Raw genomic sequence first — 15,281 nt, 5'->3', positions numbered from 1 at the left:
ACAAACAAACAAAAAAACCTCAGGCTATCTAAAACAATCCTGAACAATAAAAGAACTTATGAAGGTGTCTCCATTTTGATTTCAAGCTGTACCTCCAAGCCATAGTAATGGAACCCAGATGATATTTGCATAAAAACAGACAGGTTGATCAATGGAATGGAATCAAAGACACAGAAGTAAATCCACATACCTATGGACACTTGATTCTTGACAAAGAAGCCAAAACTATACAGTGAAAAAAATGAAAGCACCTTCAACAAATGGTGCTGGGCTAACTGGATGTTTGTATGTAGAATAACTCATATATGAGCCAAATCTATCAACCTGCACAAAACTCAAGTCTAAGTGGATCAAAGACCTCAAAATAAAACCACATATACTAAACCTGATAGAAGAGAAAGTGAGGAATAACCATGAATGCATTGGCCCAGGAGACAAGTTCCTGAACAGAACACCAAGAACTCAGGCACTAAGACCAAAATTAATACACTGGACCTCATGAAACTGAAAAGCCTCTGCAAGGCAAAGGACACTGTCAAAAGAACAAAATGGCAACCTAGAGAATGGGAAAAGATCTTCACCCACTCCATGTCTGACAGAAGGTTAATATCAAAGATATATAAAGACCGTACGATGTCAAGAGACCAAATAATCCAATTTTAAAATGGGGTACAGAGCTGGGTGTGGTGGTGCACACTTTTAATCCCAGCACTCACAAGGCAGAAGCAGGCGGATCTCTGTGAGTTTGAGGTCAGGCTGGCCTACGCAGAGACAGGACAGCCAAGGCTTTGGTACCTGTCAGGAGTAACCCTGTCTCGAAAAAAGGGGTGTGTGGCATGTACAGAACTCTCAACAGAGGAATGTCTAATGGTTGAGAAGCACTTAAAGCAATGTTCAGCATCCTTAGCCATCGGGGAAACGCAAATCAAAACGACTCTGATATTCCATCTTAACACTGTCAGAATGGTTAAGATCTTACATGGCAGCTCATGCTGGTGAGGCTGTGGGGAACACCCCTCCATTGCTGGTGGGAGTACAAACTTGTACAGTCACTTTGGAAATCGATTTGGCAGTTTCTCAGGAAACTAAGTTTTACCTCAAGACCCAGCTATACCACTCCTGAGCATATACCCAAAAGCTGCTCAAGCTGTTCCACCATCCCACAGACACGTGCTCCACTGTGTTCATAGCAGCCTTTACCTGTAATGAACAGAAACTGGAAACAACCTAGATGTCCCTCAACTGAAGAATCGATAAAGAAAATGTGGTACATCTACACAGTGGAATACAACTCAGCTACTAAAAACAAGGACTTCATGAAATTTGCAGGCAAATGGATGGAACAAGAAAGAAAAGCAACCCGAGTGAGGTAATCTAGACCCTGAAAGACAGACATGGCATGTAATCACTTATAAGTGGACATTAGCCATAGTGAAGAATAACTATGGTACAATCCACACACTCAAAGAAGCTAAGTAGCAAAGAGGACTCACTGAGAAGGGGACATAGAGTAGACATTTCTGGGGGATGGTCTGACGGGGGTGGGAGTGGGGATGGAACAGGAGGGATCAGGTGGAGAGAGGATAGGAGAGGGTTTGGGGAGAAACAACTGGAATGGGGGAGGGGAGAGGGAGGAGCATCTCCAGGATGAGCTAGAAACCTAGCACAACGGAATCTATGAGGGTGATCCTAGCTAAGACTACCAATGGGGGATACGCTGCCTGGAGAGGCCATCTCTAGTAACCAGGCAAGACTTCCAGTGGAGTGACGGGGACACCAAGCCAACCATAAATCCTTCAACCTATAATTTGCCCTGTGTATAATATGCATAGAGGTGAAGATGGGGCAGAAATTGAAGGAATGGACAATGTCTGGTCCAGCATGAGACCCATGCCATGAGAGGAAGGCTGCCCTTGACATTCATTGTTAATGATGCTCTGCTACGCTTGCAGACAGGAGCCTAGCATGATCATTATCAGAGAGGCTTCACCTAGCAACCGATGGAAACAGATGCAGAGACCCACAGCTAAACATTAAGCGGAGCTTGTGAAATCCTGAGTAAGAACAAGGAGGAAGAATTGAAGGAGCCAGAGGGATCAAGGTATGACCAGAAAACCCCCAGAATTGACTTACCTGGGCCCAGAGGTTCTCACAGAGACTGGACAGCCAAAGAGCATGCGTGGGCCTGACCTGGGCTCTTTGCACATCAAGCACAGTCCTCCTGTGGGACTCCTAACGGAGCAGAGGCTGTCTGACTCTGTTGCCTGCCTGTGGGACCTCTCCCCCTGCCGGGCTACCCCAGCGGGAGAAGACAGGCCTAGTCTTACTGTATGACAAGGCTGTGTGACAGCCATGGATAGTTCCCCATTTTCTGAAGCAAAAGGGAGGAGGAGGAGAAAGGGAGGGGGGATATGAGAGGTCAGGGCTGGGAGGAGAGGAAGGAGGGGAACTGTGGTAGGGATGTAAAGTAGATTAAAGAAAAGAATTAAAGAGAGGGCTTTATAGGGCAATGGCACACACCTTTAATCCCAGCACTTGGGAGGTGGAGGCAGGTGGATCACTGCGAGTTTGACCAGTCTGGTCTACAGAGTGAGTTTCAGAACAGCCAAGACTACACAAAGAAGACCTGTATTAACCCACCTCTTAAAAAAAAAAAAGGAGGGGGAAATTGAAAATATTTTCTTGCTTAACAGATTCCCAAGTGGGGTCAGCAAGATGGCCTGGTGGGTAAACGTGCCTACTGCCAAGGTTAACAACCTGAGATCAATTCCTAGAACCCACATGGTGAAAAGAAAGAACTGACTCCCTGAAGTTGCTCTCTGACCTTCACAGGTGTGCTAAGGCATACACACACACACACACACACACACACACACACACACACACACACAGTGATAGTAGTAGTAGCATTAATAAGTCACTAACTGGAACAGGTCTGGCAGCGCACGCCTGTAGTCCCAGTACTCAGGAGGCAGAGGCAGAGGGCTGTGAAGTTCTTGGCTACTAAATAAGCTCGAGGCTACATGAGACCTGTCTCACCACTACCCCCTATAATGCTTTAGGCGAACTCTGAAGTCCTGCTAGGGCCTCCCATACTCTGTGGAACCTGTGCCTTCTTTTTCTACTTGTATGTTTGAGACAGTCTCACCATGTAGCTCTGGCTGTCCTGAACTCAGTCTGTAGGCCAGGCTGGCCTTGAACACACGGAGATCTGCCTGCCTCTGTCTCCTGAGCAGTAGGAATAAAGGTGTGTGCCACTCCGCCCCATGTCTCTAAGCCCAGAACTAGCCCTGCTAAGTCCCCCACCCCACCCCAGGCCCACCTGGCCCCCTCCCCCTCCCACCCGATCCCATTCTGCCCTGCTGATGCTGTTGGTGGGCCAGCTCCTGTCAGGCTGGTACTTCCTCTGGGAGCTGCTATACCACCAGTCTGGGTTAGGAGCATCCAGGGACTCTCTGGCACCTTCTCACTTCTAGCACAAAGCAGCAATTACTTTTTTTTTTTTTTTTTTTTTTTTTTTGATCCAGGGACTCATGTAGTCCAGAAGAGCCTTAAACCCACTTTCTAAGCAAGGAGAACCATACACTTTGGATTCTCCTGCCTCTGCCTTCTGAGTGGTGCGATTACAAGCATGTTTCTACACACAGTTTTGTCAGTGCCAGGGATCAAACCCAGGGCTTCTTACATGTTGGCAAGCACTCCAGCAACCGAGGTGCACCCGCTAGGCCACAAAGCCTCAGTCAGAATCAACCCATTTCTTTTTCTGTGTAACCTGAGCCCTGGCTGTCCCAGACTTCACTTTGTAGACTCAGCTGGCCTGGAAGTCAGAAATCCTCTTGAGTGCTGAGGGAAGGAGCCACCACACCTCACGCCTGCTGGGTGAGGCTTTTCAGCTGAGGTCTGTTGGGGGAAGAGCTCCCATTCCAGAGTAAACCCCTCCCCCCATGCTCTGCAAATAAACAGTAGTGCCACAGAGTGAGCTCTGGTGGAGCTGGCCCTCAGTTTGTCCCTGGCACCTTACAGGGGGTTCATCTGAGCAACAGGCAGGCAGTGAATAACTGTCAAAAGGAAAAATCGCATATGCTGTGTGCTGTCATCAACAACTACTGTTGCTAAGCATCACTTCCATGGCAAAGATGCTGAAACACACAGCATGCCTGGGCCACCTAGAATATAAGACGGTGGGAGAAAGGAGGAGACCCATCCTTCAGCTCAGCCCCATCCTCACCGTGCTTTTGGAGAATCTCCTGAAGGTCTGGCTTGGAGACTGTCTCCTCAGGGCTTTCCCCATCTGCACTTCCTTCGGTGCCTTCTTCTGGGGTAGGGGAGCCCACTGAGAGGACTTGAGGCTTGCTTTCCAAATCCTGAGCCTCTGGTTTAAGGAAAGCAGCTGGACCATCGATGCCTAGGAGCCCAGAGGAAGAGAAAGGGTGGAAGTTAGCCAGCATGGAGCTGGGCGGTTTGGGGAATGTGGCTACGGAGCCATCTCTGTTTTCTGAGGACCGATTCCATCAGCAGCCTTGGCTACTCAACCTGTACTTCAGAAACGAGGACTGAGACCAAGAGGCTGGGGGAGTGGCTCAGTGCCAGAGAATTTCCATGCATCTGGAGAATTTTGAGAATTCATGCATTCATTTCAGAGAGTACATACTGATTTTGCATCGAAATCAATAGTTCTAGGGTAGACTTAAACTCGAAGGCATCTTCCATATATATATATATATTTTTTTTTTATTTCCTTCCAAAGACCCAGAATGTGATGATAAAGATCATGAAGGTACTTAAGAAGGATGCTAATACTAGCTCCGTGCAGCTTCTCTTGGGTCTGTGAAAAAACAGCACTGAAGTCAGAGGGGCACCGTCTAAACACACACCATGTAGAATGACATCGCTGCGCGGTGTCCGAGGGTCCACCAAAGGTGTGTGCTCCTCACTTCCTCTTGGCTTTAACCTTCGCAGCCTGGCTTCTGGGTTTGGCTGTACCATGAGTGGCTCCAGGCGCTTCTTTCTCTGCTTCTTCTCCAGCAGTGCCCTCTAGAGAGAAAATGCGGCATTGCAACATGAGGCCTATCCTTGGAACAGCTTAGAAGGTTTTTTTTCTAGACACCTCCCCAACCCCACTCCCACTAATCCTCCTAAATACTACTGTGAATTTTTTTTTCTCACAAGAAATGGAAACACTCAGGCTGGGTGTGGTGACACATGCCTTTGATCCTAGTACTTGGGAGGCCAGGGCAACACAAAGAAATCTTTTTTACCCATGTGGCATGGACATTCAGGAAGGTTTTCTTCTGCTCTGAGCCAGGATCTCCAATGTAATCCTGCCCAGTCCTCCCAGATCCTGGGATAACGGGGATGCACCCCCACTGCCCACCTCACTTTTCCAATCGCCTCACAAAATTCAAAATCAAATGACCTTGACAGAGGGGAGAGGAAAGAAAAGGCACCAGGGACATCCTGAGCAGTGAACAATGGAGTTCGATAGAGAGCCAGGTGACGGGGCAGAGCATTTGCTTTGTGTTTTAGTTATGGCCGCAGCGCTAAGCACCATGACCAAAGCAACCTGGAGAGGAAAGGCTGAGTTTCCACTTACAGTCAAGTCAGGACAGGAAACTGGGGGCACGGGCAAGAGTAGAAGCCATGGAGGAAGGCTGTTTACTGGCTTGCTCCTCATGGCTGCTTCTGTTTTCCCTTATATACGGCAGGCCACCCCAGGCATGGTACCACCCACAGTGGGCTGGATCTTTCCACACTAATCATCAAGCAAGAAAGTCCTTCCCCAGGCTTGCTTCCGGTCCAATGTAATGGGAACAGTTTCTCAATTGAGGTTCCTTCTTCTCAGGTGACTCCAGCATGTGTTGTCAAAACCCAACCTACAGGGCTGGAGAGATGGCTCAATGGTTAAGAGCACTGGCTGCTTTTCCAGAGGTCATGAGTTCAAATCCCAGCAACCACATGGTGGCTCACAACCATCTGGAATGAGATCTGATGCCCTCTTCTGGTGTGTCTGAAGACAGCTACAGTGCACTTATATATAATAATGAATAAATCTTGAAAAAAAAATCCAACTACACACCCTGTATGTATTGCAAAGCTGTGGTTACATTAGGGCCGCTTATTTAGTCACAGCTACTTGTGAGGCTGAAGCAGGAGGATTCCAAGGAGCTCATCCCCAGATTGGGTAACAACGTAAAGTTAAGTCCCTCCAACCAAACCAAACCAAACCAAACCAAACCAGTAGCAAAATAAAGAAAGCAAGGAAGTCAGGCAAAAAGCATGAAGGGTTACAAGAAAAAGGGTCCAGTATAAAAGAAATGAAAGCTCTGTCACATATACTATTTTTTAAGTTGTATTATTTTGTGTATAAATGTTTTGCCTGTATGTATGTATGTATGTATGTATGTATGTATGTATGTATGTAGGTATGTATGTATGTATGTATGTATTGTGTGTGCTCTAGTGCATGCCTGGTGCCCACAGAGTTCAGAAGAGGGAGTCAGATCTGGAACTAGAATTCCAGACAGTCAGGGCCATACAGTCAGACCCTGGTTTGCTGGTTTTTGAACAGTTTAGAACTGTTAGCCATTAGGGAGATGAAAACCGGGCTGCATTTCACACCCACTGAGATGCTAGGAGCCAATGCTAAGTGCTTGGAGACCAGAAGCCTCCTCCTACACTTGGAAACTGTACCGTACCATTTGTTCTGTATTCAGTCTTTTAGAAATCGGGGGTGATGTAAGCCTATAGGGGGCAAGCAAAAGCTCTAAGCAAATGCTACACCATTTCTTTGTTAGAGACAGGGTCTTGCTATGTAGCTGAGGCTGGCTTTGAACCTGTGATCCTCCTACCTTTACCTCCTCAGTGCTGGCATTACAGGCATGCACTGGCATGCTCCAATAACCTCTGGTCATTTTTAAAGATTCTAGGGGAATCCCAGGTGAGGTCAGAAGAGTCACAACTGTTGGGCTGAGAGAGAAATTCTGGAATACTGTCCTGTTTGGCACCCATGATGAGGATGGGTCCTTGCTGACCTCCAGGGTGCAGAGTCATCTCATCTTCAACGGCTCCTCCTCTGTGCTTTGCAGGTGACCTGTTCTTTCTCTGCAGTCACCACCCCACACCATCACCACCCAGCTCTGGTGTGCACTGCTAAGACAACTCTACAGCAAGATTCAGCCCACATCTCTGGCCTTTTCCGCAGGTCTGTATCACAGCAGATTAAGAATTCACTTTAACTGAGTCTCCCAGCTGGTCTCACCTGTCATTATGCGATTACTAAATGGTGTGAAAAATATTAAAACAAGAAACTAGCTAGGCAGTGGTGGCGCAAACCTCTAGTCCCAGCATCCAGGAGACAGAGGCAGGTGGGTCTCTATGAGTCCAGTATATCTACAGAGTGATTTCCAGGACAGCCAAGGCTACCATAGGGAAATCCTGTCTCAAAAAAAAAAAAAAAAAAAAAAAAAAAAAAAAAAAAAAAAACAAAAACAAACAAACCAAAGAAAGGCAAACATGAAGGCAACAGACATTAGGCATAGTTCAAAGTTGCCTGATCATATTATAGTCTGTCATTAAACTTCACTGTCCATCCATCCTCTCCTTCATTCAAACATGTAATAAAAGGCTGTTGTATGTCTCTAGGTTAGGGAATTATGATGAAGTGCTTATCAAAAATATACTTAGTGGGAGAAAAGGCGGGCAGATCGCTGTGAGTTCAAAGCCAGCCTGGTCTACATAGTAAGTTCTAGGACAGCCAAGACTACAAAGAGAGACTCTGTTTCAAAACACACACACACACACACACACACACACACACGAAACCCCACACACTTGTAGTGGGGTGGGGTGGAATGGGGAGATGGCTCAATGGGCATTTGCCATGCAACCTGATCTAACCTCAGAACCCCAGAAGCATGAGATCAAATGGCTGTTATGCTCAGGTGTCCATATGGGGAGATCGGAGGCAGGAACAGGGGATTCTGCAGAAGCTCTGAGCCAGGTAACCTGGGTGCCTAGATGGCTTATGTCACCCACAGCCCTGTCTCAAGCGGGCTGGGCAGGTGAGGACTGAGACCCACAGGTTGTCCTATGACTTCTCACACAGGAACAAACACATCCACATAAACCTGATATGAAATATCACAGTGCCCCGTAAACGTGTACTGTTATTGTGTGTCAATCAAAAATGAATGTCTCTCTTACAATCTGCCCTTGGTTCTCATTCTATAATGAGTCCAGTAAAGGAAACAAACACAGCATCCCGGGTGGAACACGCCTGCCATCCTAGCACTGGGGAGGCTGAAGTCAGCATGGGTGAGGCCCTGTCTCCATAACCCAACCCTTTCCCACATCAGAAATAAAGAAGTAACTGGGGTAGTGGTGGTGCAGCCTTTAATCCCAGCGCTGGGATCTCTGTGGTTCGAGGCCAACCAGGGCCTGCCACCCAATCCCCCCACCCCGAGAAACTCGGCTGTCTCCCTTGTTGCTTCTCTGCCACACTGTGATATAACTTGGGGGGCTATTCTACTCACAGTCCTATGTCAATCTGATACAAGCTACAGTCACTTGGGAAGACGGAGCCTCGGTTGAGAAAATGCCTTTCTTTAAGATGTACATTTAGACGAGTGCACTTCCTAACAGTTGTAAGGTGAGTGTGGTCATGGTGTTTGTCCTAACACAGAAACCTAAGACAGGGGCCCTCACCAAACACCGAACAGATGGACTGTTGAATCTCGCACTTTAGTGTCTAAAACTGTGAGCTAATTAAGTTTCTTTTTAAAAACAGTGTACCCAGTCTCGGGTATTTTGTTATAGCAACAAGAGACAGGCCAATGCAACTTTTACTTCCTCATTTATTACCGTTATTATTTGGGGTTCTTGAGATATGGTTTCCTTATGCTGTTGGGGGCTGGACTGTTGCTATGTATACAAATGCTAAATTCTGAACCCTGAGATCTGGCTGCTGTCCAGACAGCATCTTCCCACACACCAGCCTTTGTTGTGTAAACCTTACAACCCAATTTAAGGTTAATAAAGGGTTAGAGCCTAGAGCCTGTGATTGGGCAGTAGAGAGAGAAAGGTGGGACTGGAGGATTGAGTGAGGGGTCTTGAGAGAGACCACGGGAGGTGGGTGGGGGAGAAGCTGGAGAGAGGAGGAGGTTGCCATGAGGCTGGATGGATCATGGCCAGGAGAAGTGCACCCTGAGGACAGGCTGGTAGAGCAAAAGCAGCCCAGGAGAGACTCAAATAGCAAGTAACAAGGGATGTATGGTTTGGATATAGGTGAGCACAGCAGAGAATCTGCCCAATCTAGGCTTATAGTTTGCCAATAAAATACCAGGTTTCTGTTTGTTTGTTTTTTGTATCTTTTCTATGGGCTAGGTAGAATAAAGAATTCTTTTACACAACGTTGCTTAGAGTGGCCTTGAACTCCCAGGAAGCTGTCTCGGCCTGTCTAGTGCTGGGATTCCCAGTTAGCGCTACCATGCCCAGCTACAACATCCTTCTAAGCATAAGCCTTACAGGAGCCAGGTGATCTTCACTGATTATTAATAAAGCCAGTGTATTGCTGCCATCTTCAAACCACTCTGGTCTTGCCGCAGCCTAGAGCTTTGGCCCAGCGACTCCTAAGTTCACACACTAACGAGTAACCATGAGTGACCCTGCCCCTCTAGTCCTTCTGGGAGACCCCGTCGGGACCTCAGCACCAGTCTGCAGTCCTCCAGGAGCCCCTGCTCACCTGATTGTCCAGCTTCAGCTGCCGAAGCCTCAGGGTCTCATCTTCAAAGGCACTGTTTCAAAAACAACAAAAAAGAAAGCGCATAAAGACAAAATCATTCTGAAAGCTTGCCTATTATGTCTTTTCTTTTTTTCATGCATGCATCCCCATGAGCTAACTGCAACCGATTGATTCTGCCTTAGAGGAAGTGTCCGTTCCCAGGTATCACCCAAACTTACGCACAGGCTTACCTACTACCACACAGACCCGCCCACTACCGCTCAGGCCCGCCCACTACTGCTCAGGCCCACCCACTATCGCTCAGGCTCACCCACTACCGCTCAGACCCGCCCACTACCACTCAGCCCGCCCACTACCACTCAGCCCGCCCACTACCACTCAGCCCGCCCACTACCACTTAGCCCGCCCACTACCACTCAGCCCGCCCACTACCGCTCAGACCCACACTGACACTAGGGGCCCAGAGGAATCCATCCACAAAGGCTAAGAAAAAGATGCTAACACAAACCCATTCTAGAGAGACTTTCTCCTCTCTGCCTTCTTCTTCCCTCCCTCCTGCTTTGTTTTGCGCTGGGGATGGTTCCCAGGTCTTGAGCCTGCTAAACCTGTGCTCTGAGCCCTATCTGGCTCTTTTTGTTTAAACTATGTATCAAATACTCAGCTTGTTCCAAAACAACCTGGCCTAGGTGTTGTGTGCCCTCTTGTTTTGTTGATTCTTTAAAGCAACCCTCTGAATTAGGCCCCATTTTTCATCTTAAAGATGAAGAAACAGAGTTATGCTCAAGTCTAACAGTTAGAGCCTAAACTGACCTAAAACTCATGTTATTTTACTTCTATTTTGGAGCTACTTCTAAGAAAGAGAAACAGAATCTGGATATCACAGCTCCCAACCCTGTCCGACTTCCCTAAGATCTGGGAGGCACTTAAGTTACTCTTTCTGTCACCACCACGGCCACGCACGGCAGCTCATACCTGCATTGGCAGTACTGTTGTTGGGGGATGGGGTAGCTAGGAGGACTGTCTTGATTTTGGTGTCCTCAAAATCAACAAGGTCTGATTATTATTATTAGTAATATTTGTCCTGCAGAGACAGACTAAGGAATACACAGACTGACACCACTGGATGTCAAAAGAGGGTATCAGATCCCTGGAGCGAAAGTTACAGGTGGTTGTGAACCACCATGTGGAAAAGCAGCCAGTGCCCTTACCTCTAAACTAGCCTTCCAGGCTCCCTCCAGCCCATCCATCTTATCTACCCATCTATCTGATCGTCTACTGTTTGAAAAGGTGCTGATAGGGATTAAACCCAGGGCTTTGGGCAGGCTAAGCGAGTGATCTACCACTGAGCACACTTCCAAATCCGAGACAGACTTCTTGTTAGAAGCAAAGAAACAAACAAACGGCCAGGTGGTGGTGGAGGGGAAAGCTCATACCTGTAATCCCAGCACTGAACAGGCAGAGGCAGGCAGATCTCTATGAGTTTGCGGCCAGCCTAGTCTACAGAGTGAGTTCCAGGACAGCCAGGATCACACAGTAAGACCCTGTCTCAAAGACAAAACAAAACCGACCACTGGTATAGCTCGGTGGGAGAATGCTTCATACGTAAGGCTATGTTCAATCCCACAAATTAACAAAGGAACAAGAAAACCAAGGAGCACTTAGAATAGCAGTGCCTCCTCCCAGCTGCAGCCCACTCCTGGTCCCCCGTGGGGTCCCTGCAACTGGCCTGAGACGTTTCTATTTCCATCTTCACTTACATACTCTTGAAACCTAGCTGCATTAACACAGGGCCAACAGTGTTGGTATCCAGTGGGGATTAATGCAGATTCACAAAGATGGTGTCTAAAATGACTGAGACAAAGAAGGAAGGGAGGGAGGGAGGGAAGGGAGAGAGGACGGACTTCATTGACAGTTATGTGGGAAGGGTAACCTGGAGAAAAGACCGACTACAACTTAGCTCCCAACAGCCGCCGCAAACATGCCTTTGCTCAGCACACTCACCCTTGTCTGCAATACTAAACCAGAACTGTGATGCTTTCTGGCCCAGATAAAAAGACTGCCCTGTCTCCTCACCACACATCCTCAGCGCCGTAATCTCAATAACGCTACACTCTGAACACCACTGAAGTCTCAAGCGTTCCTTTCAGGGCCTCTAACAGTCAGCACGCTGGGTGTGTCTTCCAAGGCCGCATCCAGACACCACTAAATTCCTCCCAGCGAGCCTGGGCAAGCTAAGCAGAACTAAATAACAGGGGATCGTGAAAGCCTTCTGACCTGACAGAAGAACAGCAAACAGATGCTAAGGACCTGTACTGTCTCGTTAACTCCTACACATCAATAGCCAGAGGAGCTTGGACGTGACTTAGTGGCAGAGCCCTTGCCAGAAGACCAAACCTTCACAAGGCCCTGGGTTTGGTCCTGAGCACTACCAAAAAAAAAAAAAAAAGTAAACTCAAATTTTCATTTAGCTAAAATGTGCTCTTAATGGTAGAGCCACCTCACCAGTCCCCAACCCCCACAGCTTCCACATTCTACTATATGAACACAACACTTTATTTCTATCTTTCTCTCTTTTTCTTTCCAGTTCCATCTAGAAAGACTCTGCTCTTATGGCCCATCAGTTCCCCAAAGCCCATGTCCCCAAGCCATAACTCAGCTAATTTGGAAGGCTATGGGACGAACACGTTCACACCACAGGACTTCCCAGAAGATGGTAGGTTACTGAACCACTCAATCGCTTTGAACAACCCCCACCTCCGGGCAAGGTCTCTGGAGCCTGCTGATGACCACGAGTGACCTCTCCAACAGAGAATGCTAAGGGTAGCACTTGGCTGCGTTGGCCAAGGATGTGGAGGCTTAGCAAGCCTGAGGTCCTGGGGAGAGAGCAAAGCCACTGTGCAGGGAGGGAACAAGATAAGGCTTGCAAAAGGTGAAGGAGTGAGACTCCGCCAAGGCTTTCTCGGGAGTGACCAGAGCAAACACTTCTTTTACCTGCTCCTGAACATCAGAAATGCTGCTGGTTGGTCTCATTACCGTGAAGAAACAGCTGGGATGACGCACCCTGGCTACCAAAGGCAAGAAATACTCTACAGCGAAGGGACCATGACAGAGCTTAGGAGAGGTGAATGATTTGGTGTGTGTGACAAGAAAGCATGGGGAGATGTTACAGGAAAGACAAAAGGGAAGGTTCGCCTCAAGATGACAGCTTTAATAAACCATTTAAAATTACTCATTACACTTCTCTACCTGTTTTGCGAGGGGCGGCATGCAGAGGCAGAAGGATCTCTGTGAGTTAGAGGCCAGCCAAGTTCCAGGCTAGCCAGGGCTATAGAGAGACCCAGTCTCAAAAAGCAGAGAGGGGGGGAGGGGGTTACAGAACCATGTGAATGACTGCAGTAGCCTTGCCTTACTAAGAAGCACTCTGTAAATTTATTGTGCCAGGCCAGCCTCAGATACACTGTGCTGTATCTGGGGGCGGGGACTTGATCATTCTGTACCACGTTTCTATGACCATCAACCAACACATCCAGAAGACACCTGACCTCACCTGAGCAATCAGACTCCCTCGTCTGTGATTTTGATATCGGATCTCAGGGATCCAGTTTAGTCTGGGCTCTCTGAGGATATTGAGACACCTCTTAAGTGAGACCACGTGGCTCTACCACCATTAAGCCACAAATGCAGGGTAGAAGAGACGGGCATTCTGGTCCTGCTTGTACTCTCAACTACTACAGTAAAATATGCACTCGAGGTGACTTCAGTTAACTTTGCACTTTCATAGTGACCAAGAGTAACTGTCACCTGCAAATAACTGATACCGGCAGTGACCAGCAGTAAGATAAGCAAAGAGCGGAAGTCTGAAGAAAATGAACACGTTAGGAAAGTAGACACAGCTTGTGTGTGTGTGTGTGTGTGTGTGTGTGTGGTATATGCGCCCGTGCATATACAGGTGCGTGAACTTGTGCGTATGTGAAGGCCAGAGAACATTAGGTGTCAGGAGCCATTTGCTGATTCTCTGAAGCAGGGATGGGGGTTGGGGGGGAGGGAGAAAGTTCTGCAGAGTCAAGGCAGGTCAGGGTCTGTTGGCAGATTTCCCAGCCTGCTGAGGCAGGGAACAGTAAGAGGAGGTGCTCTTGAGGCTCAAGGCGAGGGGCTGAAGATTCTATTGACCTTGGTGGAAGGAACGGGGAGGCTTTTTGGCTGGGAACAAATGTTTTATGTGTTTATCTCTGTAAATTGTCTCTGTTAGCTTGCGGCTTGGCTTCCCATGGGACTGTAGTATAAGAAGGCTGTGAGAAATACACTCGGGGCTGGTGTGGTAATGGTCTGCAGCCCTCCCTATCTGTCTCTTGCACCTTTTCCGTGTCTTTCCTATAATCTTCCTCACTCCCCCCTCAGAGGACTTGGTAACCGGGTGCCCTGTTCTATGACTCTTGCCTTATTCCACTGAGTCTGAGTTTCCTACTGAACCCTGCAACTGTGCTGGCATCCAGAAAGCTCCAACAATTCTATCTCCTCTCCACACGGCATTCCAGAGGCAGGTATGTGAATGGCTACTTGCAGACTTTTACATGGGGGCCAGGGGATTTGAACTCAGGTCCACAAGCTTGAGCAGCAAACACTCTTATCCACTGAGCCGTCTCTCCGAGCTTCAGAATCTGTACCAGGCTGCTGCTCAGGACAGAATACCTGCAGTGGGCCGTCTGCTCTCCCCAGTCAGACAGAAGTTGGGCATCTTCTCAGCCTGAATCTCTAGCAAACAGATTCCCAGGTACCTGGTTTCTTACTCCCCCAAGTGAGTACCTTTCATGGGCAGACTGAACAATGAGACATGTCAAAGAACTCAGCACACTGACACAATCTTTTCCTGTAGCCTGCCAGGGAACCAGTTAGCAGGAGAGCAGGCTCCTCTGAAACCTGTGGGAGGCCTCATCTCTGTTGCTTGGGCCTGAATCTCCTCCTCAGAGCTGGACTAACTGTTGTCTTTCTCTCTATGCTGGCATTAATAACTCTGACAATGTATATATATATTTTCAAGACAGGTTCTTTATGTATTCCTGGCTGCTCTGGAACTTGCTCTGTAGACCAGGCTGGCTTTGAACACAGAGATCTGCTTCCCAAGTGCTGGTATCAAAGCGGGGCAGCACCTCTGCCCGGCGATAATAAACTTTCTGTCCCCAACAGTCCGTCTCAGTGCTACTCGTGATCCTACATCCTCAAATTTTTCTAATAATTCCTTCTTAACTTCTGAAATTTCCCAGATGCTTTTCAAGTTGATGCACCAAATGCTTTGTGTACTTCCAACCCCTGATTCAGGATTCTGTTATGTGGTGATCTCTTATACCCCCACTCCCATTGCCAGAGAATTCTGCCACACATTATGTGAGATTCTACGGGCCACGTCTAAAAAAGGAATAATTTATTAAGCAACGCATGGCTAGCATCATTAACTTATGTTTATGACCAACATCTGTCAACTTGGCCATGGGTGAGCTGGCAGGACATGTGAATGAGGCTGTCGGAAACCATGATTTTGGTGTTG

At 47.8% G+C, this 15,281-nt stretch overlaps 1 protein-coding gene across 2 annotated transcripts in view; it reads right to left on the bottom strand.

The window, feature by feature from the left end:
* Positions 1–15,281, bottom strand: part of TULP3 (TUB like protein 3) — a 35,842-nt gene that overhangs the window by 8,797 nt on the left and 11,764 nt on the right. For both annotated transcript variants that reach the window (XM_080913653.1, XM_080913654.1), the window contains exons 2-4: positions 9,740–9,791; positions 4,875–5,034; positions 4,229–4,405 (exon numbers count right to left, since the gene is read on the bottom strand). In XM_080913653.1, coding sequence (XP_080769779.1) covers positions 4,229–4,405; positions 4,875–5,034; positions 9,740–9,791 — 389 coding nt within the window. The remainder of the gene's footprint in view (positions 1–4,228; positions 4,406–4,874; positions 5,035–9,739; positions 9,792–15,281) is intronic.

Source organism: Micromys minutus (assembly GCF_963924665.1).
Source record: "Micromys minutus genome assembly, chromosome: 3".
NCBI classification, from domain to species: Eukaryota; Metazoa; Chordata; class Mammalia; order Rodentia; family Muridae; genus Micromys; species Micromys minutus.
The sequence above is the reverse complement of the archived record's forward strand: the minus strand, read 5'-3'. Positions and strand labels throughout refer to the sequence as shown.